The sequence below is a fragment of the Podarcis erhardii genome (genome assembly GCF_964252035.2).
Source record: "Podarcis erhardii genome assembly, chromosome: 1".
In the NCBI taxonomy this organism is placed as follows: domain Eukaryota; kingdom Metazoa; phylum Chordata; class Lepidosauria; order Squamata; family Lacertidae; genus Podarcis; species Podarcis erhardii.
In genome coordinates this window covers 10,516,696-10,537,460 of record NC_138497.1, presented here as the reverse complement: position 1 = coordinate 10,537,460, position 20,765 = coordinate 10,516,696, and the positions used below count along the sequence as shown (strand labels likewise).

At 42.1% G+C, this 20,765-nt stretch overlaps 1 protein-coding gene across 5 annotated transcripts in view; it reads left to right on the top strand.

Moving 5' to 3' along the window:
• Window positions 1–20,101, top strand: part of PPP2R5E (protein phosphatase 2 regulatory subunit B'epsilon) — an 86,495-nt gene extending 66,394 nt beyond the window's left edge. For 4 of the 5 annotated variants that reach the window (XM_081862102.1, XM_081862101.1, XM_081862105.1 and 1 more), the window contains 11 exons: window positions 1,659–1,751; window positions 3,443–3,573; window positions 4,327–4,386; window positions 6,750–6,858; window positions 9,032–9,085; window positions 9,191–9,241; window positions 10,682–10,801; window positions 12,077–12,204; window positions 14,912–15,013; window positions 15,714–15,857; window positions 17,792–20,101. In XM_081862102.1, the coding sequence (XP_081718228.1) occupies window positions 1,659–1,751; window positions 3,443–3,573; window positions 4,327–4,386; window positions 6,750–6,858; window positions 9,032–9,085; window positions 9,191–9,241; window positions 10,682–10,801; window positions 12,077–12,204; window positions 14,912–15,013; window positions 15,714–15,857; window positions 17,792–17,891 (1,092 nt within the window). In that variant the 3' untranslated portion in view covers window positions 17,892–20,101. The remainder of the gene's footprint in view (window positions 1–1,658; window positions 1,752–3,442; window positions 3,574–4,326; window positions 4,387–6,749; window positions 6,859–9,031; window positions 9,086–9,190; window positions 9,242–10,681; window positions 10,802–12,076; window positions 12,205–14,911; window positions 15,014–15,713; window positions 15,858–17,791) is intronic. The other variant, XM_081862104.1, reaches the window with a different exon arrangement.
• Window positions 20,102–20,765: the final 664 nt, after the last annotated feature.

Genomic DNA, 20,765 nt, shown 5'->3' with positions numbered 1-20,765 from the left:
TCCAGGTAGGACTGGGAATGCCCCCTCTCTGAAACCTAGGAGAGCCAGTGCCTGCTGGGGTAAACCTGTGATGAGACTTAGTGAAAGGAAACTTCATGTGTTCCTGCTTACGTGCAAACCTGGGCAACGGTAGCCTAGTAGCACACCCACCCCAGTTCTTCAGGAGAGGACAATTACCGTATTTTTCGCTCTATAAGATGCACCAGACCACAAGACGCACCTAGTTTTTGGAGGAGGAAAACAAGAAAAAAAATATTCTGAATCTCAGAAGCCAGAACAGCAAGAGGGATAGCTGCGCAGCAAAAGCAGCGATCCCTCTTGCTGTTCTGGCTTCTGGGATAGCTGTGCAGCCTGCATTTGCTCCATAAGGCGCACACACATTTCCCCTTACTTTTTAGGAGGGGGGAAAGTGAGTCTTATAGAGCAAAAAATACGGTAATTGCAACGTAGCAGGCTGTATAATCCTTTCCTTGCCCCAAATAGTGCCACACGGTGATTTTTCCCCCCACAGGGTTATAAATGCCCACACATTTTAAACCTCACAGGGGGGAAGGTTGCCTGGCATGGGGACTTGGAGTGAGGAAACAGGGCAGAGAAGGACTTAAGTGTCCTTTCCATCCACTGATTCCCTCCCCATCAGTTCTACAAAGTGGAAAGGGCTGTTGGGCATGTTTATGTGTAACCAGTAGTCAGGCCCTGTGGGGTGGAGAGGGAGAGAGTGCGGGCACACAAATGCCTTCCATGCAGGAGGCAGTCATCCCGCCCCCCAACAAGTTTGGAGAATCCAGATTAAAACACATTATTCTGCATCAGACATCTGTGTTGTAGTTGAATGCTCCCAAACGCTTTCTAATTACCATTAAATGTTTCACCAACATAATAATTGCTTTATTTTATATGATTTCAAGAATCTGGAGGGCAGAGGAATGCTGATTATACCCCTGGGAGCTTTGGCAAGCCAGTGCAAAAGAGTTTGTAATGCCTGCTCTTAGAATGAGCTGCAGTACTTCTGATGGCAGCTAAATAAAAAGAATTAATAGGCGCTAGGCTTATGCCACTCTAGACTATATGAACACAGGGAAATAATACATTATTTATTAAGTTAAATTGGATTTATATCCCACCCTATCCTGAGTAGAAACAAAATAAAAAAATTCCTTCCAGTAGCACCTTAAAGACCAACTGAGTATGGCAGACCAACACGGCTACCTATCTGTATCCTGAGTAGGTATGAGTGGCAGTGGTAATATTTAACTATATGTGTGGGTGGGTCTGTGTCTCTGAAAAGGGCCTATAGGGGGGGAAAGACCATATAAATAAACCAAGGAAGGGTGGGGCAGGAGGTAGGGAGAGATGGGGAAACAGTTTTATCAAGGTGGTCGTGAACATAACCTTTTTTAAAAAAAAGTTGTTTGATTCAGCAACAGTCTCCTCACACATGCAGAACAATGAACTCCTCTGTGCAGTAGGAGGGAGGGCAGCAGATTGGAAAACACTCACTTGAACCAGGGGTAGGAACATAGACGATGTCTTTACCCACCATTGTCCCTCTCTTGCCTCTCTTTAAATACGGAAGCAGAATAATAATTTACTGTTTCGTTCTGTAGAAATGCAGCACGCATTAACACATTACTAAATTGTGTTGTGATTTATTGCAGCTTGTATATGAATTTTTCATACGATTTTTGGAAAGCCAAGAATTCCAGCCCAGCATTGCCAAAAAATACATAGATCAGAAATTTGTACTACAGGTAAGGAGGTCTGCTCTCTTCGAAGCTCATGAGAGTATTTGTAATGCTAACTTTTATTTAAAAAAAAATACTGTAGGTTGATTACTGGAGTTTCAGTAAGTCTGAGGGACTTAAAAAAACAAGCTGCATTCAGAAGCTGTCACTGGAATGTGTGAAGGCAATTATGAAATACTGTAACTTAAATTTGGGAGAAGATGACATTAAATGTTTGGCACTAAGAAGTAGCTAACTTCACATGAGAGAGAATGCCACATAGTCATCTCCTGAAACAATTCTCAATCTTCCTCCACCTTATGAATAAAATTCTGTGGTGCTTGAACCTGCCCCTCCCTGTTAGATCTTGCCAAGGATAAAGCAATATACTGGTCCATCAGTGCTTGGGAAGTAAGGCTTATATGCAATTTGGTCCTTCTGTTCATGGGCAGACTCTTTGATCCAGCAAAGGCTTCTGTGAAGAGGAAGAAGAGAGAGGTGATTGCCATACATTCTCCCTTCTCTCTGCAGTCCCTTGCGTCCACACCAGATCTGCTTCAGAGAGTTCGGATACCCTTTGGGTTCGAAAATAGCCAGGCGCGAGGCACATTTTGCATCTGGCTATCAGCCGCTTCCGACCAAGCACAGATACCTGAGCTCCAGGATGACACCTGATATCTCCACCATCTGGAGGTGCATACCTGAGGATCCTTGGATCTGGACTGTTTTCACACACTAATGCCCCTTCCTGTAGAATTCTGTCAGTTATATTTTCGCTGCACAGTCGGAATGAATTTCAGGAACCAAAATGTGGGGTTTTTTCCTGTGCAGTCTGAGCAGGAGCAGTGAACATCAATATGGTCAGTTGCTGTAGCTTGTCTTCACTTACCCCACTCCATTGCTGTGCAGAATATTCTTACCTTATGAATGTGTTACCGTCAAGAAAAAGAGGTAGAAATAGGCCCGTATATATGTGGACAGACCCTGGATAAAGTGACTTTTCTTCTTTAAGTTCTCAAAGCTCTTAACCTAGCTCAAGGGTGTCATCTGAACTAGTTAGAGAATCAATCACATCAGCCCATCATTTGAAAAATAAGAAGAAGAGTTTGGATTTGATATCCCGCTTTATCACTACCCAAAGGAGTCTCAAAGCGGCTAACATCCTCCTTTCCCTTCCTCCCCCACAACAAACACTCTGTGAGGTGAGTGGGGCTGAGAGACTTCAAAGAAGTGTGACTGGCCCAAGGTCACCCAGCCGCTGCATGTGGAGGAGCGGAGACGAGAACCCGGTTCCCCAGATTACGAGTCTATAACTCTTAACCACTACACCACACTGGCTTGTCTTGCTCCAAAATGGCAACTAGACATTCTGCTTTGGTGACTGCAACCTTGGTTTAAGTGGCCATTTGGCCCCTAGCTTATATGTCCAAATTTCTAACACTTCTCTGGAACAGTGCTGGGAGCTGTATGGAGGAAAGGGGACATTTCCAAAAACATCCCCCCACCCTGTTCATGGAAGCTTCCACTGGATCAAAGAGCCTTCTGTGAAGGTTATTGGTAGGGATAGACAGAAGGTCAGAATTCACGATGGACAATTTGGCTGTGGAATGAAGAAGTATGGTCAGATAAAGCCAATTCAGAAATGCAGATGTTAGTGACAGACTCCATTTCTGAGCTGTTGGGTTCATTTTTATTTCATTTTGATCCCCCCCCCATAGCTTCTGGAACTGTTTGACAGCGAAGATCCTCGTGAGCGAGACTACCTAAAAACAGTCTTACACAGAATTTATGGAAAGTTCCTTGGTCTTAGAGCATTTATCAGGAAACAGATTAACAATATTTTTCTACGGTAAGTGTGGGTTTGTTTTTAAAAAGAAAACTGTTTATGTACCGTATTTTTCGCTCTATAAAACACACTTTTTCCCTCCTAAAAAGTAAGTGGAAATGTCTTATGGAGCGAATGCAGGCTGCGCGGCTATCCCAGAAGCCAGAACAGCGAGAGGGATCGCTGCACAGTACTCCCTCTTGCTGTTCTAGCTTCTGGTTTAGCCCCTCTGTCCCTTCCACTACCTCCTGGAAAAGCCCCCAAGAGCTGCACTCCCTTTCACGAGCTGCGTGGAACCTGTGTGGGGCTCTTGGGGGCTTTCCCCCCAGGAGGGAGAAGGACAGCCCATCAGTGACAGGCTGCCCTTCTCCCTCCTTGGGGAAAAGCCCCCAAGAGCCGCACACATGCTCCACGCGGCTCATGAAAGGGAACGCTGAGCAGAGCCTGAGATGCATACAGGCTCTGCTCAGCACTCCCTTTAAAGAATATTTTTTTTTCTTGCATTCCCCCTCTAAAAACTAGGTGCATCTTATGATCAGGTGCGTCTTATGGAGTGAAAAATATGGTAATTTTCTATTTTCATTCCTGTAGGTTTGTATGCCCACAATATATTTTTTAACGTGTTGTGTTTTTAAACTGTAAACCACCCTGGTTGTAAACCACCCTGTACACTAGAAGGGCAGGCTAGAAATTTCCAAGTAAATAAATACTTAATCTGCGTAATTTGTGTCTGTGCAATTTGCTTAATTATTTAATGTATGTAATTTGTTTGGGCAGGTTTGTTTATGAAACTGAACACTTCAATGGTGTAGCTGAACTGCTGGAAATATTAGGAAGGTAAATAAAGTTTCGTTTTAAGGTCTGACCTCACCTACGACACTCCTTCTACGTGATGACAAACTTGTTGTGCGAAAAAGGTTATCTTAAATTTACTGACGGCTCAAAATGTTTCTGTGGAAGAAACCTCACTAGCAGTTGAACTGGCTTCCAGATAAGGGTGCTTGTGATAGTAAACACATGGCCCAACTTTCAATTTCCCAAAATGAGGGGTGTTAAAAACTTGTAACATGACTTAAGAATTCAAAAGGTATTTTAATTAAATTAATATAATTTAGGTTTGCTTGGTAAGTTAAATGTCTGTCAAATTGCATAGAATTCATTAAAAATCATTGCCAAATACTTGTGGCAAATTATTACTACTACTTCTACTACTACTACTACTATAATCACTACTACTATTTAGCATTATCTGACATTTTCATAAGGTAAAATTAATTTTTGTTTTGTTTTCCGAAAGCAGTTTATGTGCTTCTCCATCAACATAGACTTACCAAGCTAACTGTTGTCCAATCACAAAATCAAAAACATATTTTAAGATGCCTCGCTGAAGAGATTTGCAAAAAAATTCACCTCCTAAAATGACAAGCCCTAATGGCCCAATGTGAGTTGCTGCCTTGCCATGGGGACTCATAAGGTGCAGTGGTGCTGAACCAACTCTCAGCCCTGTCCCGTTCTTTTTTCCTCCATTCACTTGTGCTGCACACAATAGTTCAACTGGAGCTGCAGTGGTGCAGGGGGGAGTGAAGCTGTAGAAGGCCCTCTTTGAAATTCAGGAAAGATGTCATTGCCAGGAGTTCATCTTACACTTGAGTAGGACCCTGGCAGAGACACATGCCTGACTGGCATGTTCCCTCCCTCTTGGTCGATCGTTCGGGAGCTTCATAAGCTTTCTTCAGCCCGAACATCACAGCGACCGTTGCCAACCGACATTGGCACACTTAGGGATCCACAGAGTTTGCGCCTCATGCGTGACAGACCTCAGCAGCTCAGCATTTTGGCTAATCTACCTTATTTACATATAAACACACACGGAGCACTGCATCATGGCTCCCTCTCTAGCATCAGGCAGCAAAGAGAAAAAGAACAAAGGACAATAGTCCCACTTCACGGAACACAGTAAAACAAACATCCTGTCTTCGTCACATCCCACTCTGTGGAGTCAAAACATATACCGTCCTGTGAAAGACAAAAATCCCATGACTGCAATCATAGATCAGGAGTTCTAACAGTCATGACTCTTGACTGCTGCGTTTCTGAGAGCACAAGGAAGCTAAATATGTGTCTTCCTGAAGTTGGACAGAGTCACTTGCCAGGGCTGGGGTGCTGCCTTATCTGAGTTGGTTTAACCTGTTCCTTATAATATTGGTTCTAAATTGGATCTAAAGGATTGGGTTGCTGGTGGCGATTGTCAGACAGCCTATGCTTTATTGGGCACCTGATTTTGGCAAGGTAGCTCTCACTGACATTTAAAGCGGCATTCAAATGCTGTGGGGCCCTAGAGGGTAAGGATTTGCTGTATCTGATTGGGTAAAGAGGAACACGAAAAAGGGAGGCGTGAGGAAGTCAAGAAAGAAAGTTAATTAAGTATGAATTTAAAAGCTGGAGTTTTTATTTTTCCTTTTGTTTGGGTGGAATCTTATTTTTCTGTATTTTGTTTTTCTGATCTGTTTTATGTGTATTTTTGATTATGTTTTGTTTTTCTTTACTTTTTTGGTTGTTATGTGTTTTTTCTTCTGTAAAAGCCTAATAAATATATTTTTTAAAAAACAAACAAACATATGCTGTGGGGCCCTGTATCCTTAGTTGCTTGCTGTGCTCCATTTTAGATTTTCTAATGGCCCACACTTTGGGCTTGTTGATTTGGTTCCCAGGATTTTATTTGCATTGAGGTCAGGAGCAGACCTTGAGCTCATGTACTTTCTCTTTGTGGACTTACAGCCCATATGCTCCCTTGTCTGCTCGCTTTGATCCTGAAAGAGAAATCCCTGGCCTTTTCACTTGCAGGATCTGGCAGATTCCATCCTGAAGTGAAAGTAGTTTATTCAGTCACTTCTACCCACAGTGAGAGAGGACAAGAGACCCAAACTTGCTCATGATAACAGAATTCTCAGGGGTCAGATAATGAAAGGAAATCTGTCTGGACAATTTTATAATATGCACTGTTTGCACTTATTGGTAAAGGAATGCTTTTCTGCTTATAAATAAAATTTGCAAGATTAATTTTGTTCTCATGCAAATTTAGACCATGTTTCACGTGTGCCAGTTTCAAACACTTGTTCTAGCTGTGATTAGATACATCTCAGTTCATTCTGTGTTAAGGAATACCTTGATACTCATAATGCTTCTTTTCTCCCTTCTAGTATTATCAATGGCTTTGCTTTACCTCTTAAAGCCGAGCATAAACAGTTTTTGGTGAAAGTACTGATTCCTCTACATACCGTTAGAAGTTTATCGCTCTTCCATGCACAGGTAAAAACTTCCATACAAATGTTTGTTTGTTTTTTGTTTCTTGCTTTTGTTAGAACCAGTGCGGCACTTCGGTATGTGCTGAGTTGGAAATAGATTTAACCAAACCCTTTAATAAAACAGAAACATGTAGAGTCCAGTAGACATATTTTTGCTTGACCCTTGTGTTCACCAGAGACTGCCTGCAATTGGGCAAGAATCTCCAGCAACCCATCCACTTCTGTCAGTCTGTTCTTACAAGCTTATTTGGCTAGGCGAGCGGGATGTTTTCTCTAGTTCAGCCCTGACCCCACAATGCAGTGCTAGGTAAGCTAAGGAGGTACAAGACTACTGGCTGTTTTGCTGAAACAGAGCTACTGATAATTGTATCTTAATTGTTTGGTGTTGCCTTAGGATGAGGGCGCACACAAGGTTTGAAAGCTAAACTTACATCAGTTTGCACAAGTGTCTGTCTTCAGTGTTGATGAATACAAACAACCCCTGTTTTAGGCGCGACCGAAATGTGCATGATTGTGTACATGCACACAGCGGCAAATCCAGAAGGGACCAGGAAACGTCCTAAAATGGATGGATGGGGCAGGGTGTTTTAATTGCACACAATTTCACGCAAGTGTGCAACTCCCTGGAATGCTAGACCCATCCAGATCTGGGACTGCCTGTATAGCTTCCCTATTTATTTATTTATTACTTTTTTTTGTTTGGGTGCTTTATTCCACTCTGTAATTGGGGTTTGGCAGCTAGATATGCCTGCCAGCTAACTTGGGGAGGAGCACTACAGCCCGAGTCAGACACCTCCTCCCCTTTCCTCCCGCCTTCTTACTTTTGCCACTCCAGTGAATCTGTAGTCAGCTGACACAAAGCACCTAAGGGTAGCATCTTCCACTGTTCTTGATGGGAGAGGCGACTGCAGGGAATAATAAGTGGGGAGTGTTGCTGTGTGTTTCTGAAAGTGTTTGCTCCTTCCAGAAGCCAGTTGTTGAGGGGGTTGGCTGGAAGGAAAAGGTTGCCTTCCTCTGCTGCAAGGTGATGGTGAATCAACAGTGGTGTCAGATTTAGCCTGCAGGCTGACATTCTGCACACCACTGCTTTGAATTCCTGGCACAAATTCTGAACCAGCACCTATACTCTTTAGTATTCTTGTTTTCCTGAGTTTGACTACAAATCTTCTCATTCAGTAGCAGCATGTCCCACACTTTCCTTCTCTCCAAACCTTTGCCTCTGATATCCCTGCAGAGGGAGCCTTGCTAGCTTAATCTTTCTGTACGCCGGTCTTCAGCTGTGCTAACTCAACTCACGTGCCCTAGTGCTGCCAGAAACGTAGAAGAAAAACATCCACAGCACAATGAGGCATTCAGTGCCGAAATTCAGATGGTTTCAGACTCACATTTATCTAGCTGCTTTAGTATACTGAGGAGCTTGGTGTGTTGGTCAGCTTTGCAGTTTGAAATGCATTTGAAGTGGGAACTGCTAGCAGAATAAGACTTGGATATACAAAGCTGCCCCTGTGTCATTTGAGGGTTGTTGCATCATCATTATTATCATTATTAGGGTAGGACCACTGATTTATCTGTTCCTGCTACAGCCCCCTGCATTACAGTGGTGCCTCGCAAGACGAAATTAATCCGTTCCGCGATTCTCTTCGTCTAGCGGTTTTTTCGTCTTGCGAAGCAAGCCCATTGACGGCTTAGCGGATTAGCGCTATTAGCGGTCTAGCGGCTTTTAGCGATCAGCTGAGAGGCGGCTTATCAGCGGAACAGCTGATAAGCGGCTTAGCGGCTTAGGAAAGGGGGGGAGCGAAAAAAACCCACGGGAACTCGCAATATTTTTTCGTCTTGCGAGGCAACCCCATAGAGAAATTCGTTTAGCGAAGCGCCTCCAAAACGGAAAACCCTTTCGTCTAGCGGGTTTTCCGTCTTGCGAGGCGTTCGTCTTGCGGGGCACCACTGTACTTTCTAATATTTTCCTGTGGGTATCATCACTAGTTGCTCTTTGTACTTGCAGGAGGTTGCAGCAGGTCAGGGGAAACCCAGTGCCATGAGGGAAGTCTGTTCGTTGCAGTTAGGATTCAGGATGTATATCTGGATTAGCCACCTTAACAATATTTTTATTCTTTTTTTATTCTTTTTGCGTTTTCAAGAAAATATTTTAATGCAATGTTTTCTTATATATTTTGCAGTTGGCATATTGCATAGTGCAGTTTCTGGAGAAAGACCCTTCACTCACAGAGCCTGTAAGTATGATCTATACATGTCTCTTTTTATCTTGAGAGTTGGCTTCAGACACCTGTGTATTTCTGTATCTAAATGGACTGTTCGTTGTCTCTTCTTCAATGCAGGTCATTAGAGGTTTAATGAAATTCTGGCCGAAAACTTGCAGTCAAAAAGAAGTAAGTAATGGGGCGTTGATCGTCTTCCTGTTGAAAACAGAATCTGTAGAAAAAGGAAACATTAGGCCATCTCTTATTGTATTGCAAATGCCATTTAATGTAAGCAAGTGTAAAGGGATGCACATTTCAGACAAAAATATCTTAATCTCATGTATATGCTCATGGGGTCTGAACTGCTGGTGGCTGATGAGGAGAGAGACCTTGGAAATGGCTAGATGAAGATGGCAGCCCAGGGTATGCAGCAGCTGGGGGAAAAGGCCGTGCTTGGGATCATTAGAGTGCTTAGAGCGTTCAACTAGGGGGTAAAGGTAAAGGTAAAGGGACCCCTGACCATTAGGTCCAGTCGTGGCCGACTCTGGGGTTGCAGTGCTCATCTCGCTTTATTGGCCAAGGGAGCCGGCGTACAGCTTCCGGGTCATGTGGCCAGCATGACTAAGCCACTTCTGGTGAACCAGAGCAGTGCACAGAAATGCTGTTTACCTTCCTGCCAGAGCGGTACCTATTTATCTACTTGCACTTTGACGTGCTTTCGAACTGCTAGGTTGGCAGGAGCTGGGACCAAACAACAGGAGCTCACCCCGTTGCGGGGATTCAAACCACCAACCTTCTGATCGGCAAGTCCTAGGCTCTGTGGTTTAACCCACAGTGCCACCCGCATCCCTCAACTAGGGGGACTCAGGTTCAAATCTTCACTCGGCCATGAAGCTAACTGGGTGGCCTTTGGTCAACCATTGTCTCTCAGGCCAACCTATCACACGGGGCAACTTTGAGGATAAAATGGTGAGGAGCCAGCCATGTGTGCTGTTTTGAGCTCTTTAGAGAAATTGTAGGAGAGAAACCTTACAAGTAACCCAATAGTATTTTGTAGTACAATGGAAAATGTAGGTGTCTTTGAGGAAAGTTAAACGATTCTATTAAATGATTTTAGATGCAGATCTTTTTTTTTTTGACATTCGTCCTTGACTACTCAGAAGCCATAGGTTTATTGCTTTGCACAAAGGTTGACAGCAGCCCAATTAGCAACCATTGTATGCTGCATATTCTTGTAGGAGTAAAATAATGGCTACCCTCCTTAGTGCCATCTGTAAAAAGTAAGCTGTCCACCCTACTTAGCTGTTAATAGTGTCAATTTTTAAGAGCGGTTGGAAATGTTTGCATGTGCTCTTTAATTGTGACATTTGCAAGTTTATTTTGGTGCAGAGTCTTACTGACTTGATTGAAGTGTGCTTGTTCCTATGCCAATAAATGGCACTGGGTTTTGCATTTGCTTCCTGAGAAGTATATGCATGATTGCAGCCAGTTTCTGCAAACGAAGGGTATATTGTTCTCGTGCATTATCTCTACTGGCATAACTAGAAGCTGAGTTAATGCTTCCTTCAAAATTTATTTCTGAATGCAAACAGAAGACCTCTGAATTTAATATTTCCTTTCTCACTTTAGGTCATGTTCCTTGGAGAGCTGGAGGAGATATTGGATGTGATTGAACCCTCACAGTTTGTCAAAATTCAAGAACCCTTGTTTAAACAAATAGCTAAGTGTGTGTCTAGCCCTCACTTTCAGGTCAGTATTGGCAGCCAGAAACTCAGAAGCAAATTGTATGTTGCATGTATATAAACCGTGACACCATTTTTTAATATGGGAAGTCAGTTCAGAAGAGGGGGATTCTGAGCAGTGAAGCAAGTTTTGGAGCATGCTTAGCCTTTTCCCAGTGGAGTACAGGATCAGGTTTAAGGTGCTGGTTTTAACCTTTAAAGCTGTATAAGGCCTAGGACCCTCGTACCTACGGGACCGCCTCTCCTGGTATGCCCCACGGAGGACCTTCCAGTCCGCAAATAATAGCATCTTGGAGGTCCCGGGCCTCAACGAGCTTAGACTGGCCTCAACCAGAGCCAAGGCCTTTTCGGCCGTGGCCCTGACCTGGTACCCTGGTAGAATGCTCTGCCACAAGAGACCAGGGCCCTGCAGAATCTGACATCTTTCCACAGGGCCTGCAAGACGGAGCTGTTCCTCCAGGCCTTTGGTCGGGGTCCAGTCTGACTCCCCCTCTCTCCTTATAAGAACTTATATGAAAGTGGCTCCGCAACTTTTCTCACAGGCTCATATAAGATCAGTACAAACAGGCCGGTGAGCATTTAAGGTCCCCAGCCCTAATCTGTGGGTTGTCATCTGATTGGATTTCACTTTGATTCTGATATGATTTTAGGATGTATTTTAATTGATTGCCTGATTTTATGTTAATATGTTATATATTTGATTTTAGCTGCTCTGAGCCTGGTTTTGGCTAGGGAGGGCAGGGTATAAATAATTAAAATTTATTATTTATACCCCCGCCCATCTGGCTGGGCTTCCCCAGCCACCCTGCGCGGCTTCCCAAAAAATATTAAAATACAGTAATCCATCAAACATTAAAAGCTTCCCTAAACAGGGCTGCCTTCAGATGTCTTCTAAAAGTCTGGTAGTTGTTCTTCTCTTTGACATTTGGTGGGAGGGCGTTCCACAGGGTGGGTGCCACTACCGAGAAGGCCCTCTGCCTGGTTCCCTGTAACTTCACTTCTCGCAGTGAGGAAACCGCCAGAAGGCCCTGTCCTACCACTTTGCCATGCCATATTGTTTCCCCTCAATAGATTTCCCCTAATGGAATACCACATGTGCATTTACTTGCTGGCCCCAATATGTTTAGGACTTTAAAGGTTAATTCCAGCACTTTTAAGTTGGGCCCATAAACAATCTGGAAAACAGTACAGATGGCAAAGCACTGGCATAATATGGTTGTACTTACTGGAATTGTTACCTGATCTAGGAAATAAAAGAATACCATTTCCCCCTTTTTCCAAGGTGGCTGAAAGAGCACTGTACTATTGGAATAATGAATACATCATGAGTTTGATAGAGGAGAATTCCAATGTAATACTTCCCATAATGTTTTCCAGTCTGTACAGGATTTCCAAAGAACACTGGAACCCGTAAGTGTTTTTCTTTGTTTTATTTTTTAAAAAACCCATTGTTGTATATTTGCAACACATTGAAAATCTTAGATTTGTACCTTTCACAGAGTTGTTTCCTAAACAATGAAATACTGGTTATCTGACCTGTCTTGACATTTCACCACTTGCAGGGTTTTACAGCATAGATTTGACACCAAATGCACTTAACTCTAGAGTTGCACAATGAGAGCAGGGCTTTTGCAAGCACTTAGGATATTTACCTGAAGTGTATGCACGAAACTTGTTTCTGGGACACCATACATTTGAGAAATTTGCAGTGTTTCTCTTATATAGTGCTAGCTGACAGTATGGTACTTACAGTATGATAGAATAAACTTGCAGGAGCTCCTCTGAGATCCTTGGTGGGAGAAGTTAAGAAGAGGAGAAAACTCTGGAATTGCAGAGATAATAAATCCCTGTACTCAGTTGAAATGTGGCCCTGCCTCGTTGTGTACATGGTCACTTAGGAAAATAGATAAGGTTAAAACTTTTGGAAATTAGAGGAGACTTGGTTGGCTCTCCAAAGCAACTCTCATTATGATCTGGCCTATTTACTTGAAAAGTGATATTGGAACCTCTTCGTAGATATATGGTGCACAGCCGTATTGTGAGCAAAAGTATGATGACTTCCAAGTTGGACTATTACAGATCTTTGAACAGAAACATTTCATCTAGAGACTGGCAGAACCTGGAAAAGGTTTCACCAGTTTGAAGGGTCCGTTTCTCAGAAATGGAAAGTTTATTTATTTATTTTTTCCTTAAAAATCGTACAGATCATTGTTCAAACCAAGTTTCACAATGCTGTTCACAGTTAAGCCATAATATAATTTTGAGACTAAATAAAAACAAAGAAATAATTTCATTTTTCCAAAACAGCACAGAAACCTGCTGAAACAAGCAGCACCAGTTAGCAGTACCCGGCATGATATGTCCATATTAAATATTGAATTGGGGAAGCGCAAAGTTCATTCCATATCCTGAGCTAGCATATTGGCAGATGCTCTGATTCTGGTATCTCCCCTCCCCCCCCCCAAAGACTGAACTGTATTATTAAAAATCTAGCCAAAAGAATGAGAAGAATTTGCAGTTCACTGGGAGCAGGGAGGTTGGTTTACTGTGCTTCCTCAGACCGGTTGTGTGGAGGATTGTGTCACAGTTGAGTGATGTTGATGTCATTAGTACTTTGTGTTATCAGGATCTTTGAAACAAAGGCTCTATCATAGAATTAGAGTTGGAAGGAACCCCTGAGGGTCATCTACCCTCTAGTCCAACCACCTGCAGTGCAGCACTCCTGTCCACAGCTGTCCCTGGGGGGGGGGGGGGGCCTGAACCGCCAGCCTTCTGGTCAACAGCCAGATGCACTTACTTATTGCGCCGCAGAGATGTACATCCCGTATTTTTAAAAGGTGCCTTTTGCCGCTCTGCAGCTACAACATTGCCACTTTACAGCAATATCCTCCAGATGAAACCTTAATACGATTTACTTTTGCCCTAGTCTTCAGAGCACTGCACTAATAAGCCCTGTGGTATTCTGTGGGGTCCGCAGTAGGAGACAGCCTTGAGGTGCACAGACAGGTCATCAAAAGCTTACTCAAGAGGGCTTATGGGAGATGAGTCCCTGGTTTTCTTACACTTTCTTCTTCTGGGTCTCCTTAACAGGACATGTACAGTGGTGCCTCGCAAGACGAAAATAATCCGTTCTGCGAGTCTCTTCGTCTAGCGGTTTCTTTGTCTTGCGAAGCATCCCTATTAGCGGATTAGCGCTATTAGCGGCTTAGCGGCTTAGAAAAAGGGGAAAAAAGGGAAAAAACTCGCAAGACTCGCAAGACGTTTTCGTCTTGCGAAGCAAGCCCATAGGGAAATTCGTCTTGCGAAGCGCCTCGAAAAACGGAAAACCCTTTCGTCTAGCAGGTTTTTCGTCTTGCGAGGCATTCGTCTTGCGGGGCACCACTGTAGTAAATTCAGTAGTACTTACTTCTACAAGCATATATTGCACTGAGCTTCCACGGGTTAATAAAGGAAAAATATAAACATGAACGTCCTTTTTTATTTAATATGAGGTTCTCTGCTCCTCCTCAGTGCTTCTCTCATTCGATTTCCTTTTTCTAATTCTAGTCTTCCTTTCCCCCAGTCCTTTTTCTTATAGTTTCTTTTGCCATTGTCCCAGCTTATTAGCATAGAAGGACTAGAGTTGACTAGAGAGTATCTTGAGGTTCCCAGTCCTTGGAGAACTTAGCACTAGGCTGCACAGATGAAAGGAATGAAAAAGTTGGGATCACCTGCCTGGTACCATGCTAAGTTTTGTGTTAAATCTTCCTGCATTCTCTCCCTGCTTTCATATGTTTCTGCAAAACCTGACTTCTAAACCCCTCTGCTCTTCCCCCACAAAGTCATAGCATCTTGAGTTTGGCTTACATTGAAACACTGCAGAATTTGAAAAGGCTCCACACACTATATTCAGCTGTGGTTGCTGACATTTCCCAGCACAACATTTATTGATGCAGGATTCTGTTTCCATTGGCCCATTATAGATTTGGGGAAGACTGGAAGGGGACACACCTTAGATGATGCCAGAGCTGTGTGTCCTGTGACACAAATACATCAAATCAGAACGGTGTTGTTGACACGAAAAGATCTGTCCCGTTTGAACGGCAAATTAATGGACTCTTTCTTTCACGATTCACAGGGCTATTGTGGCTTTAGTATACAACGTGCTGAAGGCATTTATGGAAATGAACAGCGCCATGTTTGACGAGCTGACGGCCACTTACAAGTCAGATCGCCAGCGGTAACTTTCTACAGCTTTTTTATTTTATTTTGTCAGCTGTGCATAAAGCCTGCTGTTTTTAGTTTTGGTTCTTTTTTTATTTAAACACTTTGCAGCAATTGCATAATTCCCACACATGATTGATTGCAATGCCTCATTCCCCCCCTCCCCGCATGCTCATTAGCCTGGCCCCTGCAAGACGTATAGATGGTTGTTTTTTTCCTTCCCTTTATGAGATACAGTACCCATTGCGTAGCTTGTGAACTTGCATTCCTCACAGAACTTCTTTTGGCTCTATGTTCTTAAAGACTTAATTGTATCAAGAATGTCAATAGTAAAAAATAAAATTAATTTCTTTTTTTATTTTTTTAAAAAACCCCAAACTCGTCAATTTGCCTTCACTTTGCTTTGAAGATGGTGTCCAGAATGCATACAGGAACTCTTTGCGAGTCAAGAAAGCTTTCAGCAATTAACTCTCATAACTTGCGTCTGACCTTTATTGGGATCTCTAAGCAAAGTGACCCCCTTCCCCCCCCCCCCAGCCTTCCTTGCTTTCCTTCTCCATAATATCTTGATACATTTAAGGCTTTGACATTGCTGGATCTAGAAGAAGTGCCATCCATACGATCATTAGTTGCACCTTAGTTTAAAATGTTTCTCTGTCTTTCCCTTAATCACCCTTCTCCAATTATAGTGCATCATCTTTTGTCTGAAATTTCAGCTTATCCAAAGCAGCAGGTGAAACTAATGAGGAAACTTCGGGAACTCCGGGCAGTTTGCGACTTGGTGAAAGTCGTGCCTTTTGTGAGACTCGGGGTTCCCACAAGCAAAGCGAAGGGTACTGTATGTCATCAAGCCTTGTTAGGTTAGTATAGCCTCTCACACGTTCTTGGAGGCCCTAATGTTGTTCAGTTCCATCACCAGGCTGACAGCTCTCTGCTTAACATTAAAAAGAAAACTCAAAGAAATGTAAATAGAGGTGTACCAAGTACCCCATAGCTTTTATAGACTTTATGCCTGTACGCACAGCAAGTCAGTTATGCTTGATTTGTTAATGTTTTGTCTAAGCTAGGCTAGGCTTCTTACACAGTGGCCCAGGACCATCAGGGTATCGGAGATGCTGCTGTGTGGATGTAGTGTGGACCTTTTTGCAAACATTACACAAGTTTCATCAAGAAACTGGTTAGACTCCTAGCAATTATTAGCGAAGTATTGATTGTGTTTCTGGAAATGGCTGTTTCTGGCGTTTGGTCACCTCAAAAGATCAAAGCTGAGGCTTCCATCTACGTGCAGGAAACACATTTTTAAAATCATGACATCTTGGAGGCAAGGATTCGGAAAGCTATTTCATTCATCGAGAATCTCCGGCATGGTTTTTGACCTTTTTGTCTTTGAACAGCAGGCTCCCATGTCACACCATGATCAGCTTTGAACATTCACTCGGTCTCAAAAATGGTTTTCCGTGTGGCATTGTGGGGTGTTTGAGAAACACAAGTCTAAAGCCTCCTTGGCTGCTAGCACAGAACTCGATGCCCTGTTGTTTGGATTCCAGCAGTAAAAAAGACAATGCATTGCTCAAGTAGAGGATACACTTTGCTAGGGAGTAAGCACTATTGTTTTCACTGGGCCTCCTCCATAATGAATAATGGTAGGATAGTAGTCCAGGATTGTTCTAGTATACAGAATTTTGCCATTTTTAACTATGTACACGACTGTGACATTATCTATTGCCTGCCAAGTCAATATCTGGCATTTTAAAAAAGTTAAATAGTTATATTTTAATGTATTTTTCATCTTTTGCTGGAAGCTGCCCAGAGTGGCTGGGGAAACCCAGCCAGATGGGTGGGGTATAAATAAATAAATAAATAAATAAATAAATAAATAAATAAATAATAATTATTACAATAAACTTGGGTATAATTCATTAGCTCTCTGGCAACTTGAAAGTTATGCACATATTAAGTTTATGATCCTGAGAAATAGAAAGTTTAAGTAGCAGTTTCTGTTTTGTGAAAGTTTGGACCTGGAATTTTGGTCACTTGTCTGGCTGCAGTTCCAATGGTTTCATTGGTGGTTTCATTGGAAAGAAGCTTAGGACAGTTTTCTGTAAATAATGATGAAGATAAGAATGTGCGGGGAAGGAGAGAACAAGAAATGGAATAATAATGCTTTTAAATTAAATAACTGATGCAGTCCGATAATTAAAAAGAGATCCAATGAGTTCGCTAGAAAGAAAAATAAACCCACTCGTCACGGATGACACACATTGCCAAATGAAGCTCCACTGGCTTCCATCTCCATAGTATTTGAAGGAACATATTGGGCAATTTGGGTTTGTAATGGCTTCAAATACAGGAACACAATTCCTTACCCTCCAAAATGTCTGCAGTAGTGCATTTGGTATGTAATTGTTTTTATTCTACCTTTGTTTTGCTCTAGAAGGCAGGTTTTCATTAACTCGGATAAAGAAATGCCAGTAAGTGCAGGACAAGACCAGCAAATAGAGCAAGCGGTATGATTCCGAAGTCTTGCCAGACTGGGTAGCATTGGATATTGCAAGGCACCACCGGCTTGGGGTTGTTCCTGCGAACGCCTGGCACTATTCAGTTGCGGGGTTCTTGTGTGTGCAGCCTTAAGAGGTTTCAGAGAAAATGCAAAACGTTGGGACGTCCCAGTTCATCGTTCTACCTCTAGTGCCGTTTTCTTTCTGTAGCTGTACTGATGTAAGAAACAAGGGGCTCGTGAAAACCTGACTTTTTCCTCTAATGCTTCTCTTCCTCCCTCCCCTTAATTTAACAGCGAGAAGAAAAAGGAGAAGGAACGTGAAGAACTATGGAAGAAACTGGAGGATTTGGAACTAAAGCGGGGTCTTAGACGGGATGGGATAATTCCAACTTAACAAAAAGCAGCAAAGCAGCATTTAAATAACCTGTGGAGTCACACATGTATGTAGTAGAAGATGGAGCAACAGTTTTCTGTATTGTGCAACTTTACAGTAGATTTCACATTTGTTTCATTATTACAACAGCACTGTATATATCTGTCTCTAAGTAAAGGAAAACAAACAAACAAAAAAAGAACTTCAATCCAAAGTTTGGACAACAGATGGACTTCTCAGAACTTTGCAAAAATAATCATTGTTTTAACCCTTCTTTAAACCAGTCTTCAAAAGATCTGTCGAAATTGCTATGTCCAAATTCCATTGTCAGGACCTCTTCCTTATTTATCATTAGCAGAGAGTGATACAACTTCAAATGTGAACAATCTTAAATTTAGCTTGTCTTTCTGCTAAACTGTTAAATGTATTTATAGTAAAAGAGAGAGAGAGAAAAAAAAGATTGTCATTTTCTTATGAGTTTGTGTAACATCTTTCTCCTCCGGATAACTATGCTGTAATTTGACTTGGATTTTTTTGTTTTTGTTTTTTTCCTTTTTTTGCACATCTTCATGAGTTGAATGTTTATACAGATCAGGGCCGTAAAAAAAAAAAAAAAATAGAGGTCCTTTAAATGCTAAGAGTTTGTTCTGGTATACGCAACTTTTGAGTACCAGACCTGCTTTGGTGCTCCTTCAGTGTGAACGTTACGAGTAACTATAATGTGGTTATAGGCGGACTTGGGAGGTGTGCATTGGGATTTGCCAATGAATCAGTTGCTTGCGAATCTCAGCTCACCCCACCAATCCTTATCAAAGTGCGCAGTGGCAACAACGCAGACTTCAGTATCCGACCAGTATTAAGCTGTACACGGCTGATAAAACGGCCAGATTTGTCTTAGAAATACTGAGGATAAATTATTGCATTGCTATACATTTTCTTTAGGCTATTTGGATATAATAAAACAAGAGTACACCTAAAAAAAAATGGATCGTGTATGGTCATCATGGAGCTAATATGGGGGCGGGGGGGCGGGGAGTTGAGCAGACAGGTTGGATTGTTTGAAGTTGTTGCCTTACCTTTCTAAATATTTATTAAACATTCCAGCCAAAAAAGACAAAGAAAAAAGATTCTGTGGTGGTTTTTGCAACTCCGTTTCTTATCACAGCAACATCTTGTTTTGAGCTGGAATGGATTATGGATAACATACTTCAGCATTCTGAACTTGGGTGCTCATTTCCTAATTACTGTATTTGTTACCAAAAGTGGTTCTAAAAAATACTATTGGGGAGCGGGGTGGGGAAGAGAATATTCCAATTCTGGCAAACCTAATGTCTTGAGTATTAATAATAAAATTTTAAATGATTTTATATCAAAGGTGCATTGTGACCAAATTGTTTAAGGTTAAAAACAAAGCAAAAAAATATATATGGAAAAAAGAGAGGGCTGTATTATAAATATACATTAATGGCTATCTGCTTTGTATTTAAAAGTGGAATCTCACATCTTTGGTAGATAAAATGCTGATAAGACTTGTGTACAGTATATATTTAGCTAATGCAGGTACATTATTATATACCGTAAGGTATGTGTTTTTCAGGATTTTTCTCCAGGATGCTTTTGAACTGTTATAGACAACATATGACAACAATGATTGATAATCCTAAACCATTGATCCAGCAGTATTTACAGTATAAAGCTGAATTGGTGTTCATAAGTCTTTTGTGATAGTCGCAAACATGAATTTACAACCTGTTGCCATTGATAGAAGTACAGTATAAATACGAGCTTGTATATTTTTCTTCCTGCCATTTAAATATTTGGTAGAATTGGGGGTTTCTTGTTTCCAGGCCAAATAAATAAATAAAATGAGAGAGCAGGGAGATTCCCCTCTCTTGTCAGACGGACTACTGTTTCGGGGTTACCAGGTCACAGTTTGTACATGTGAGTCTTTGCACATGGATATTGTAAACTGAAGAGCTTTGTAAAAACTTGACACTGCTAATTCATGGGGGGGAGGGCGGGTGGAAACGAGAAGTAAACTAGTCATATGCAACACCAAACACAACATGGTTTAATGGGATTAAGCTAAGCCTCTTTTAAGAACATTGACTGGGACTCAATGTATACATGGCAGATGCTGCCATAGGTGAAACGTTCTATTTTAAAAAAAAGTGCTGGAGCAAAAGGTGCAAGCTGAAATACTGAAGATGAAATAAATTTATAACAAATCATATCCCTTAGACGTCCTTGATTTTGACCAGTCTTTTGTTTCTGCTACGGATTTTGAAGTTAACCCATGCCTAAAATAGGCTTCGACGAGAACATTTTACACACCTGACAAACTTTTTACAGTCGTGAAAAGCATATTAAAGCAGCAGTGTAAATGTTATATGCTATTATCATGGTGTTAAAACACACACGTGCATAATTAGGAAAAAGTGGTATATCTTTGAAGGAAGGTCAGTTGATTGCTTGACTCCCGGATATTTGCAGTCATCTTGCAACGATGTTTTTGAAGACTGGTGATTTTTGAAGCTTTTCCAAAGTCCGTGCTTCGCAAGACGAAAAAATCGCAAGACGAAAAAACTCGCGGAACGAATTAATTTTGTCTTGCGAGGCACCACTGTAAATACAACAAAGAGACTAGAACGCAGCTCCCAGGGTCAACAAATGATCTTCCTGGACTGTATGTAACTATAAAAAGAGAGTCGGGCGGGAGATAGCTGGGGGCAGACTGAGGCAGTTGAAGCAGGGTCTCATCTAGGGCCGGCGCGCCCATGAGGCAAGGTGAGGGGGCTGCCTCAGGCGGCAGCATCCCCAGGGGCAGCAGATCCCAATGTCAGTTTTCCTTCCTCTATTCCTAACATAGACTTCCTGTGGTGGAGAGTGGGACGT